Consider the following 13,071-nt stretch of genomic DNA (forward strand, 5'->3'; position numbering starts at 1 on the left):
TGTGGTGATGATGCCTCAGGAGGGACTGGTCACCAGAGAAAGCAAGTCTGGGTCAAAGTTGGGGTTTAATCCAGGGTAAGGTAGGTCAGACTGACCTGACCTTCAGAGAATGGAAGAGAGGGCTGAAGATTGTGTTCAGTCACATGGTAGTCAGTGACTCAGTTACCTTACCTATCTAATATAACTCCAATTAAAAAAAAAAAAACAGGGCTGAAGGATGGCTTAGTGGTTAAGGCGCTTGCCTACAAAGCCAAAGGACCCAGGTTTGATTCCCCGGGATCCACAAAGCCAGATGCACAAGGTGGCGCACGCATCCGGAGTTTGTTTGCAGTAGCTGAAGGCCCTAGCATGCCCATTCTCTCTCTTTCTCTCTCTCTCTGTCAAATAGATAAAATAAAAACCAACGCTGGGCATGGTGGGGGCACACACCTTTAATCCCAGCACTAGAGAGGCAGAGGTAAGGGAATCGCTGCTGAGTTCAGAGCCAACCTGAGACTACATAGTAAATTCCAGGTCAGTCTAGGTTAGAGCAAGACCATACCTTGAAAAAGCAAAAAAGTAAATGAATAAATAAAATAAAAGTGCCTGGCATGGTGGTGCACACCTTTAATGCCAGCACTCAGGAGGCAGAGGTAGGAGAATTGCTGTGAGTTTGAGGCCAGCCTGATAACACATAGTTAATTTCAGGTCAGCCTGGGCTAGAAAGAGACTACCTTGAAAATCAAAACAAAGCAAAACTGACCAAAAAGGAAAAAAAAAAAAAAAAGCCATTGAGATTCCTGGAGCTTCTTGACTGGTTAACACCTCCAGGTGACAGAAGCGTTAAACTTTCATGAGATGAGAAAAGGAGACCTATAGAATTCACCCTCCCACACTGCCCTAGGGATATATTCATTTGGCTAGTCCTAATTTGTGTCCTTTACAATCACGCTATCTCTGATTGGTTAGAGTTGTAGTGAGGCCCCTGGCAGACAGTCCTATTTGCAAAACCAGGCAGGACACCATCTGACCCTGAGCAGATTGTCAGGACAGAGCTCCCAAGATATGCCTTTGGGCAGCAAGATGGAGCCCTGAGCATTTCTAATTCCGCCACACCTGGGCCTAGAGTCTGAAGAATGCCTCACCCTTTTCCCTCCTTCTACCAAACTTTCCAAAATGACTGCTTACAATGGGCAGGGTGACATCTGATTAAGGTTCTTACAAATTGAAATTCTAAAGAGTCTCATCTTCCTCCAATGCCGCCAGTCTCCCTGGGCTCACACATCCCCTCCCCTTTGCAGCTTGTGCATGCTCAGGACAAGTGACATTCCCAAGGACCTGAAGCTATCTTATGATGAGGGTGGCTACTTTCAAAGTGTTAAGGAGCTCATGGGTCCCTGGGCATTCATGTGCTATTCTTTAATTCATGCAGGAAACTTACACATGATAGTATTTTGCAGCAGAAATTCAGAGACGTTAAAGAACATGCTCCAGATCACAACGCAATAGGAGATAAGCCAGCATTCTCATTCAGATCCAGGTAACTCCACAGTTATGCCTCATCCTAGCTAAGTAACTGCTATACTGTCTAGCACAGGTAAGAGGGAAGCTGAGAAGGACTGGGGCCCATCTCCAGCTTCCTGGGAATGGTGGAGTTAGATACCTTGTAGCTCAGTGGTCTGAAACCCCTGGCCCAGTTCACCACCTGGGGGCAGAAATAAATCCCTTTCTCTTTAGCCTAGGGCTGCTTTCCCACCTGACATCTTCAAAACCCCACCACCCTGGCCTCCCTCACAAGTACCTCTTCTCCCGTGGAAGATGAATGGAATGCTAAAACACCCCGTTGCTCTGCAAGCATAAATTGCAAGAAAAATTTCTAGAATGCTGATGGTTTCATGCATGAGGATTTAAAAAAATTAGTAATTTATTTGAGAGGGAGGGAGAGAGGGAGAGAGAGAAAGAGAGAAAGGGAGAACAGGCATGGCAAGGCCTCTAGCCACTGCAAACAAACTCCAGACACATGCATCCCTTGTACATCTGGCTTATGTAGATTCTGGGGAATTGAACCTTGGGTCTTTAGGCTTTGCTGGCAGGTGCTTTAACCACTAGACCATCTCTCCAGCCCTCATGCGTGAAGATTTAAATCTACTTCCTGTATTTCCAAGATTAGCTAAAATAATGGGATCAGTCTGCAGGCACAGTGTGTGAACACCTCTTGGGGGTTTTCCTTTCAAAAGTCAACACTTGGTGTGTGGGCAGTGACTCGGGTCTGTAATTAACCACCCTTGGCAGGCAGTTTGTGGGAACCCTGATGGAAAAGGAGGGGAAAGGCTGACCATGTGCCCAGTGGTCGAGTGATGCCCTGATGGGTTTCCATCGCCAGTACATCTGCGAAATCCATGTGGATAAGCTACCTAAATTAATTTTGATTAACTGCAGGTTTTTAAACATTACATTAAACTTAAAAATACAGGCTTTCAGCTAAAAAAAAAAAAATGGGCAAAGCATAGGTTAGTCCTGATCAAAGAAGCTTCTTTTTGCAGGTGGCAATGACTTCTATAGATAAAAACAGCACACCCTGATCACGACCCTAGCCCTTCAGTTCAGCTAGTCTAAATGAGGCATTTATATCCCCCACTCTAAGATCCAGAGAGCATTGTGGAAGCGGGGATGGAAAGACTAAACCAGAGAACGGAAAGCAGTGCTCTGGAAGGCTCTCTTTTGGACATGGCATGGCCATTACATGTCTGACCTCACAGATACTGTTGGTAGCCATATAAAAGTTGCACAATATTGGACCCATGAACATTCTCTCATGGTTGGCAGAGGAGGGCAAAAAAGTCATCAGAGTAGAAAAGGCACTAGTTGGAAAGAAGGGGTGCAGTGGGAGGGGGAGAGAAGAGAGGAAACAAAAGGAGGCAGGAGGGGGATTATGAACAAAATATATTATGTGCAGATATGAAAATTGTCAATAAAAAGTTAAAAATGGGAAAAAAAGTCAACACTTGGGAGTTGGATATGGCCATACACCCCTTTAATCTCAGCACTCGAGAGGCAGAAGGAGGAGGATTGCCATGAGTTCAAGGCCAATCTGAGCCTACATAGTGAATTCCAGGTCATCGTCGGCTAGAGTGAGACCGTACCTCAAAAAAATAAGGTAAAATAGTGGGGTGTGGGTGCACATGTCTCTAATCCCAGAACTTTGGAGGCAGAGGTAGGAGGATCACTGAGTTCGAGGCCTGACTGGGCTAAAGTGAGACCCTGTCTCGGAAAAACAGAACAAACGAACAATAAAATTAAATTTTAAAAAGTCAACATTTAAAAATTTGTACATGGTCACAGTCAGCAGAGTGCTGCATATTTAGTATGTTTATAGATAATCATCTTCCTGTCCTACCTCTAGAGTTATGGACGTTTGCAAATAAGTTCTAGACGGTTTGGTCCTATCTGGAACAAATGGACATTGTTCAGGTTTCATGAAATACTGGGGCACAGAGGAGAAGGGAGCCTCCTAAATGTAGGTCGTTTTCTATATTCTCATGCAAAATATGCAAGAGTTACAACCATTGCCTTTCCTCCATGCCTTTTACCTGTTTGCCACCCCTGGGTCACATTCTATAAGCACCAGTCTGTAGTGCATGCTTGAGTTTGCTCTGGAACAACAGGAAAGGAACTGGGCTATGCTGTGAAGTCAGGAGGTGTAGACTTGGTTTCTCTATGAACCTCAAACACCTGCTAACTTACCAGGGGTGTGCTCTAGACAACTTGCTTGCTAACCATGATCTGAGTGTGTGACCCATGACCTGTTGCATTAATTTCAGTAGAAAGAGATCAGAGACAGTCAAAGTATCTCACCAAGGTGGCAGTGCCCAGCCTCCAACATAGTTGGCCCATTGTTTCTATCAGCCCTGAGAAATCAACTAACACTTGGTGAATAATTTGTGTTAAAAACAAAAATTGAAGAGCTGGAGAGATGGCTTAGAGAGTAAAGGTGATTATGTGTAATGTATGAGGTAATGTACCAGGGTAAAGCTAGATGCACAAGTATGTGCATGCATCTGGAGTTCATATGCAGTGACAGGAGGCCCTGACATGCCCATTCTCTCTCCATTTCATAATGAATAAATAAATAAATATTTTAAAATAATGCACCTGAGCTGGAAACAGTGGCTCACACTGCACTTCAAGCTTGTGAGAGGCCCAGGCAGGATGACTGGTACACAGTGTGTCCCAGGACAGCCTGGACAAAGATGCAAAACCCATGCGAATCACCTACTCTTCAAAGTGCAATGGTATTCAATAGGCGCATACCTTTTTTTATTATTCCCTAATGCTACAGCTTAACTGCTATTCAAATCATTACATTAAACCCTGTACATGACATCTAGGTGAGGTAAAGTATACTGGTTATATGCAAATACCCTTTCATGTAAGAGATTTGCATGACCATGGATTTGAGTATCCTTGAGATGTGTTAAAACCAGTCACCTTCAGGTAACAAAAGACAACTGACTGTACTTGAACACAGAACTCAGAGGTCTACATACACCACATTAAAGGGTCATCATTAGAAGGCACAGTACAGTGATGTAAAATGAAAATGCTTCCAACACTGACTTAACATCTCGAAAGATAGTTAGTTTAAGTGAGCAACAAGCATAGTCCATCTGGCTTACATATCCTAAGCTTTTCCAAATCCTGGACCACTCAAGTGTACATATAATGATGTAATTGACAGAATTATTATGATTTCTTGTTTTCCATGTGACCACTTTTACATGTCAAAGGAACGCACGAAAAACAGTGCCACGTGCATCATGCCTTTTGTGTATGTGACTGCCAATTAATTGACAAGGGAGCTTAGTGCACTACCCCAAAATAGTATTTTATCACTTCAAGGGGTTACCACGTTGAACTTTGCATGATACTGTACTAATCAATCAACTTTCCTTGTTTTTAATTGCCTTTCACTGGAGCTACCCATCAGCCTTATACTCATCAGAGCCAGGCTACCCATTCCCCAAACATTTCTGATATATGTTTAACTGATAATCACAGTTCCAGGGAGAAGTTTGATAACTGTTTATTCTCTTTTCTTCACTCCCAGGAAGGAAATATATCTCAAATGTTGACAGATACTCTAGTCTACAAGAGTTTTCTTATATTATTGGATATCTGAAAATACTAAAAGACTTGTGATTCTCATGATAAGTGAACTTTAAGGCTGTCCAAGTCTTTGGTTGTCTCCAAATCTGTTACCAATGGATCTCAAGTGTAGCTGGACCAAATGGTGTTCCATATATACATATATATATGTATGTATGTATGTATGTGTATATATATATATATATATATATATATATATATATATATATATATATACACACACACAAACATACATATGTCATATGTATGTATGTATGTATACATATATATACATATATATATAGAGAGAGAAAGACAGACAGAGAGAGAGAGAGAGAGAGAGGTATGAGGCTTCACTATAGCCCAGGCTGACCTGGAATTTACTATGTAGTCACAGGGTGGCCTTGAACTCAGAGCAATCCTCCTACTTCTGCCTCCCAAGTGCTGGGAGTAGAGGTATGTGCCACCATGCCCAGATATTTCTATGGCTCTCTGGCTAATGGTAATTCATCCACAGACAGGCAAAGAAAAGCAGATATGAAGAATGGATGTCCTGGAGCCCCCATACCTAACTAGGCCCTAAATCAGCTGGAGGCCTTTGATTTATCAATGTCACCCAATCCTCATCCTGTGGCCTCAAATGATACCTCAGACACTTACATAGTTCACTCTCAAGAAGGAATCATGCTGCCAAAACTCCTACTAGCAAGTTTTCAATCCTCCCTCTAAGCTGTGCCTTGCATCTGAGGCCAGAAGAAGTCAGCAATAGAGCATGGGCTTTGTATCTGTCTCTTCAATCGTATTGCTAACCTTCAGGAAGAACTCAGACACCAGCTCTCTCAATGATAGCTTTTGCCTTACCCGGATTCTAGTCATTATCACCTCCTCAACTAGCTGTGGGACCAGCCCATCAAAGGGTTTTGTATTCATTCTCTCTGATGTGATGTGTGTGTGTGGTGTATGCACATGCTTGTGCAGATGCGTGTGCATTGTGTGCACACTTGAGGATGCCAGAGGGGACCATTTGTTGTCTTCCTATTTTTGCTCATCTGCTTGTTTCATTCAACCAGAGCTGCCCCTTTGCCATGGTTTTTCCAGGCAGGGAATCCCAGTGATTCAAAGACCCCCAACACACACAGGACTGAGATTACAGATGGGTATGAACATATCCAGCTTAGCACTCACAAGTTTTGAATAACCAAATGTATGTTCCACTTGCTAGTGTTTACTCACCCCATTGCTCCTTCGCAAACCCTCATCATCCCAGTCCTGAGCAAGGCACAGCATCACTCTCCATTTTTGTAGAAGGACCATTGATGGACTGGGGATCAGGCACCACAGGGGACACTCAAAAGTGCCATTCTGGAGCACTCATCTGCTGCTTTGTAGACAAAAAAGCTAAGGCTTAGAGAAGTGAGCATACTTTTTAAGGTTACAACAACAGGGGTTCCATCTCACGTCTCATGTGTACAGATGTGAGTTCAACCAAGGTAAGTCGTGCCAGGCATGGTGGTGCACGCTTTTAATCCCAGCACTTGGGAGACAGAGGTAGGATTGCTGTGAGTTTGAGGCCACCCTGAGACTACATAGTGAATTCCAGGTCAGCTTGAACTAAAGTGAGACCTTACCTGGAAAAACCAAAAAACAAACAAACAAACAAAAAACACCATAGCAAATACACTCTTCTACTGAAACGTGTGGTGAATAAGAAATTACCAACTGTAGCAGAGAAGGAGAGATCCAGAGCAGCTAAAGCCCACATAAGCAGGCCAAAGTGGCTCCAGCAGCGGCAGTACCAGGTCCGCATGGCTCCAGCCATAAGCTTCAGCCTGAGCCCCAGTAAAAGCCAGGAAAGAAGACTCTCCACTCACACCGGAGCTCCTTAAAACTCAAGAAATGTGAAGGGAGGACAGCAGAGAAGAACGGAGGAGCAGCTCGTGAGAAAGATGAATATGAAAACGGGAAAACATCAGCCACCATCCACAGCCTCCCCTTGCCCACCACCAGTGTAAGCACCAGCAAGCACCAAAGACCTGCGGAAGGGAGACCGCCTACACAGCACCCAACAGGCGAGCAGAGCAGTGATCCAGTGACCCAACCAGCCTACTTGAACCCACAGCACAACACAGAGGGACCCAAGCAGGAGCGCAGCATAATTGAGACCAAAATCATCCCAAGAGGTAACTGGGATTATACCAGGAAAGGGTCTCACATGGTCAAATGCTGACTTGGAACCCTCAGCAAATATGCAATCTTAAGCCTCCTAGTTGATAGGATTAAGGGTGTGAGGCAACACACATCCTAAGGGATCGTGACTCTATTTGAGGAACTGGTAGTCATAATACCTACTTTTGCATAAATACTCTGCTGTTTTTCATTGAATTTGTTCATTATTTAGTTAAATTTTAGAATCTGCCTGCATTTTGTTCCACTCAGCCTTCTTGAATACTCTCATAGCAGGCAAACCCAACATCTAGAGTCACTTTTGTAATTTCTCTGAGAGTCTTAAGAGCCACAGTAAGCACCTTAAGCTCCTACCCAGAAGATATATACCATCAGATGGATTGATACATCTAATGATACTGCAGCTAATTACAAACCCAAGCATTAAATTAATACAAGATGCAAAAATATGTACATAATAACACAAGAAACACAAAAAGTCAAGATGAAATAAATCCACCAAAAGTATTAATGCATCAGATAACCTCCAGTGAGAATGAATTAGAGGAAATTCCTGAGAAAGATTTCAAAAGAATGATTATAAATATGTTCAAACAAATCAGGGAGGAAATCAAAGGAATGAAAGAGGAAATCAAAGGAATCAAAGAAGACACAGGAAACCAATTTAATGAAATGAGAGGGTCAATGCAATGCAAGACATAAATAAGGAAATGGAAATAATAAAGAAAAACCAGTCAGAATTACTAGCATCAAAGAACACAGTCAATGAAAACAAAACAAAACAAAACAAAACAAAACAAAACAAAACAAAACTGTAGAAAATCTCACCACTAGAATGGATGAAGGAGAGGACAGAATATCTAAACTAGAAGACCAGGTGGCAGATCGGATACAGTCCAACAAAGAGAAAGGCAAACTAACAGGAAAGTATGAATGGGAATTTCAAGATATTCGGGGCACTATGAAAAGATCAAACATAAGAATTCAGGGTATAGTAGGATAAGAACTTCACTCCAAAGGCATAGTAGGTGTTTTCAACAAAATCATAGCAGAAAACTTCCCCCAAATTGGGAAATAGATGCCAAAGAACACATAGGAAGCCTTTAGGATGCCAAAAAGACAAAACCTGGAAAGAACCTCTCCTTGCCATATTTAAAGTACCAAACATACAAACCAAAGAAAAAATATTGAAAGCAGTTAGAGAGAAAAATCAAGTTATATACAAAGGTAAGCCCAACATGATCACAGCAGATTACTCAACACAAACTTTCAAAGCCAGAAGGGCTTGGAATGATGTATTCCAAGTTCTGAAAGTTAACAACTGTCAACCAAGGTTACTTTATCCTGCAAAGCTATCCATTCAGATAGATGGACAAATAAGGATATTCCACAACAAAAGCAGGCTAAAGGAATATTTGAAACCTAAACCAGCTCTACAGAAAATACTTGAAAGGATCCTCCATGCTGAATAGAAAGAAAAATACACATATAAGGAATGTGGAAAAAAACAAACAAACCATACTCAAATACTAGTTAATACAAGAATGCAAAGGTCAAACCGGAAGAACTATAAAACAAGAAAAATGGCAAAAATAAATTCACAGCTTTCACTAACTCTTAATATCAATGGCCTCAATGCCCCAACCAAAAGACATAGGTTTGCAGATTGGGTTTTAAACAGCAGCATCCTAAAATTTCTTGCCTCCAAGAAACTCACCTTTCTACAAAGGATGAACACTATCTTAGGGTGAACGGGTGGAAAATGGTGTTTCAAGCAAATGGGCCTAGAAAACAAGCAGCGGTTGCTATCCTAATATCTGACAAGGTAGACTTCAGGCCAAATTAGTTAGAAAAGATAAGTAAGGTCACTTTATATTGATTAAAGGCACACTCCAATAGGAGGACATTACAATCCTAACCATATATGCATCAAACATGGGGGCTCCAAACTTCAACAAACAAACGCTGTTAGACCTAAGGTCGCCAATAACACCAAACACAGTTGTAGTGGGTGACTTCCACACCATACTCTTAGCAACTGACAGGTCATCCTGGCAACAAATAAAAAGAGATACATCTGGATTAAATGAGATCATAGAACAAATGGACCTAACAGATATGTTCAGGACATTTCATCCAAATGCTGAAGAATACGCATTCTTATCAGCAGCACATGCAACATTCTCTAAAATAAGACCATATATTAGGACACAAAACAAATCTTAACAAATAGAAGGAAATTGACATAATTCCTTCCACTCTATCGGATCACAATGAGATCAAAGTACAAATCAATAGCAAGAAAGCTATACAGCATACACAAAATCATGGAAACTAAGCAATGCACTACTAAATGATGAGTGCGTCCATGAAGAAATCAAGAAGGAAATCAAAAACTTCAGATACAAATGACAATGAGAACACAGCATACCAAAACCTTTGGGACACAATGAAGGCAGTTCTAAAAGGGAAATTTAAACTTTAAGTGCCTGTATTAAAAAATTAGAAAGGTCACAAGTAAACAACTTAATACTTCATCTTAAAGCCTTGGAAAAAGAAGAACAATGCTAATTGAAAATTAGTAGATGGGAAGAAGCAAACAGAATACAAGAACATATCAGAAAGATCATCCCTACCAAGTAGGCTTTATCCCAGAGATGCAGGGATGGTTCAACATATGCAAATCAATAAATGTAATACATCATATAAATGGACTGAAGGACAAAAAAAAATCACATGAACATCTCATTACATGCAGAAAAAGCATTTGACAAAATCCAACATTCCTTCATGATAAAAGTCCTACAGAGACTTGGAATAGAAGGAACATATCTCAATATAATAAAGGTTATTTATGATGAGCCTACAGCCAACATACTACAAAATGGGGAAAAACTGGAAGCTTTCCGCTGAAATCAGGAACAAGACAGGGTGTCCATTGTCCACACTTTTATTTAATATAGTACTGGAAGTTTTAGCCATAGTAATCAGGAAAGAGACACACATAAAAGGGATTCAAATTGGTAAGAAGAGATCAAGTTATCATTATTTGCAGGTGACATGTCATGACATTCTATACATAAAGGACCCTAAAGACTCTACTACCAATCTGTTAGAGCTGATAAACACCTATAGCCATATAGCAGGATACAAAATAAATACACAGAAATCAGTAGCCTTCCCATATGCTAATAATAAACACACATCGGATGACATCAAAGAATCACTCCCATTCACAATTGCATCAAAAAAAAGTACCTTGGATAAGCCTGAGGAAGTCAAGGATCTCTACAATGAAAACTTTAAAACATTCAATTGAGGAATTGCAGAAAACACTAGGAAATGGAAAAACATCCCTTGCTCTTGGATCAGAAGAATCAATATTGTGGAAATGGCAATCTTACCAAAAGCAATCTATACATTTAATGCAATCCTCATGGAAATTCCAATGGCATTCTTCACACAAATAGGAAAATCAATGCAAAAATTCATTTGGAAACATAAAAAACCTCGAATATCTAAAACAGTTTGGAGCAATAAAAATAAGGCTGGTGGTATCACCATACCTGATTTTAACCTATTCTATACAGCCATAGTAACAAAAACAGCATGGTTTTTGGCACCAAAAGCAGATATGTACATCAATTGAACAGAATAGACGATTCAGATGTAAGTCTGGGTAGTTCTAGCCACCTAATCTTTGACGAAAATGCCAAAAATATTCATTGGAGAATTGACAGCCTCTCTTTAGCAAACGGTGCTGGAAAAGCTGAATATGTATCTGTAGAAGGATGAAAATAGTTCCTTATCTCTCTCCATGCACAATAATTAAGTCTAACTGGGTCAAATCAGATCTGATACTCCAAAACCGCTAGAGGAAGAAGCAGGGGATACCCTTCAACATACTGGTCTTGACAAGGACTTTCTGAATATAACCCCAATTGCTCAGGCAATAAAACAACATGTTAACTGCTTAGACCTCATGAAATTACAAAGCTTTTGTACGGCAGAAGACACTGTGAATAGAGCAAAGAAACAACCTACAGAATGGGAGAAAATCTTTGCCAGCTATACATCTGATAGAAGATTAATATCTAGGATATACAAAGAACTCAAAAAATTAAATAATAAGAAATCAGAATTGATGCGCTCAGGTCGCGATGGCGGGGCATGGCATCAGGGCGCAGCGGGCGTCCGCTGGTGGCCAGTGCTGGGTCCCGGGCCTGGGACGGGGCGGAGCGCAGGAGCCGGGACCAGAGCGGGTAGGGCGGCTCATTCCCTCACTCGCGCAGCTGCGAAGGCAGGCGCCATCCTGGGCCGCTGGCGGAGGCAACGCGGCCCCAAGCGGGGGCTGTAGGCCAGGCGCTGGCCGGCGCTCCTCTGGCGCAATGCTCTTCTCGCTGCGGGAGCTCGTGCAGTGGTTGGGTTTCGCCACCTTGGAGATCTTCGTGCACCTGCTGGCTTTGTTGGTATTCTTGGTGTTGCCGGCACTGCGGGTGGACGGCTTGGCCCCGGGCCTCTCCTGGTGGAACGTGTTCGTGCCCTTCTTTGCCGCTGTAGGGCTCAGTGCCTACTTCACCACTATCGTGTCTGTGCGTCTCTTCCAAGACGGGGAGAAGCGGCTGGCTGTGTTCTGGGTCCTCACGGTGCTTAGCCTCAAGTTCGTTTTTGAGATGCTGCTGTGTCAGAAGCTGGTGGAGCAGACTCGAGAGCTCTGGTTCGGCCTGATCATGTCTCCCGTCTTCATTCTCCTGCTCATGATCCGTGCTTGTCGCGTGAACTAGCCTCGTGCAGGGGCCAGAGAGGGGGCACTGCATAGCTGAAGTGCCGAAGCTTCCAGTCCTGGCCCAGACCAAGCCACATCGGAGGAGAGGTCTTGATCCAAAGGCAGTTACTGCTTGTGTCCAGTTGAGTGTCCAGTTTTCTGTATCTCAGTCATGACTGAGATTATTTCCTTAGCAAGATTTAGAAAAGTGCAGCCTTGATCCTTGAAATATATATATTTCTTGTTATTCATGCTGTGAGTTACTATCCTGAATTGAGCGCCTGAGGAGGCACCAGCCCGACAGTACCAAGTCCTCTGACAGTTGGAAACTGTATATAAGTAAAATGTCTTGATAGCACTGAGTATTTTCCATGAATTCTGGGGATGTGCTCCTTTACAAAGAGGCTTGTCCAGCCAGCAGCACTTAGCTGAGAGCTTACCGTCCAGGACAGAATTCTCTGAGCTATGAAAATGTAACAGGGCTTGTACCTCCACTCTTGAGCCATGCAGGAGAATAGCCCCTTTTCCATTACAGTCTAGGAATAGACAGCAGAATGTTAAAATGAGGAAAGAACTGGTCTCAAGGCATTCATTGCTTGGTTTCCTGTCACAGCAGGCTGCAGTTTTACGGTCTTTTCTCCCATCTTTTGGCAGGCACCATTAGCACATACATCTCAGACAGACAGGCCTCCCTCCCTAAGGGACCAAACCCAGGAACAGCTACTGTGATGCCAGTGGACATGGAGGCCACAAAAAAGAGCTTGTGAACAGCCCAGGCTTGTTGGCCTAAGGTACCACAGAAGAGCACTTGCTGAAATGAGAATAAAATAAGAGAATGTTTTCTTGAAATAAAAAAAAAAAAACAGAATCAAACAACCCAATTAAAAGTGGGCTATGGAAGTAAATAGAGAGTTCTTAAAAGAAGAAACACAGATGCCATATAAACATCTAAAAAACATGTTCTACATACCTAGTCATCAGGGAAATAAAGATTACAA

At 42.3% G+C, this 13,071-nt stretch overlaps 1 protein-coding gene across 1 annotated transcript; it reads left to right on the forward strand.

Annotated features, from left to right (window-relative positions):
- Positions 1-11,696: 11,696 nt before the first annotated feature.
- Positions 11,697-12,191, forward strand: LOC101607045 (transmembrane protein 203). The gene has a single exon (XM_012952274.2). The coding sequence runs from the start codon at positions 11,697-11,699 to the stop codon at positions 12,090-12,092; it is 396 nt and encodes a 131-aa protein (XP_012807728.2). The 3' UTR covers positions 12,093-12,191.
- The last annotated feature ends 880 nt before the right edge of the window (positions 12,192-13,071 follow it).

This window comes from Jaculus jaculus, chromosome 18 (genome assembly GCF_020740685.1).
Source record: "Jaculus jaculus isolate mJacJac1 chromosome 18, mJacJac1.mat.Y.cur, whole genome shotgun sequence".
NCBI lineage: Eukaryota > Metazoa > Chordata > Mammalia > Rodentia > Dipodidae > Jaculus > Jaculus jaculus.

Bases quoted from the DNA above. Each gene is read 5' to 3' on its own strand.
- LOC101607045 (XM_012952274.2), top strand. From the start codon at position 11,697: ATGCTCTTCTCGCTGCGGGAGCTCGTGCAGTGGTTGGGTTTCGCCACC.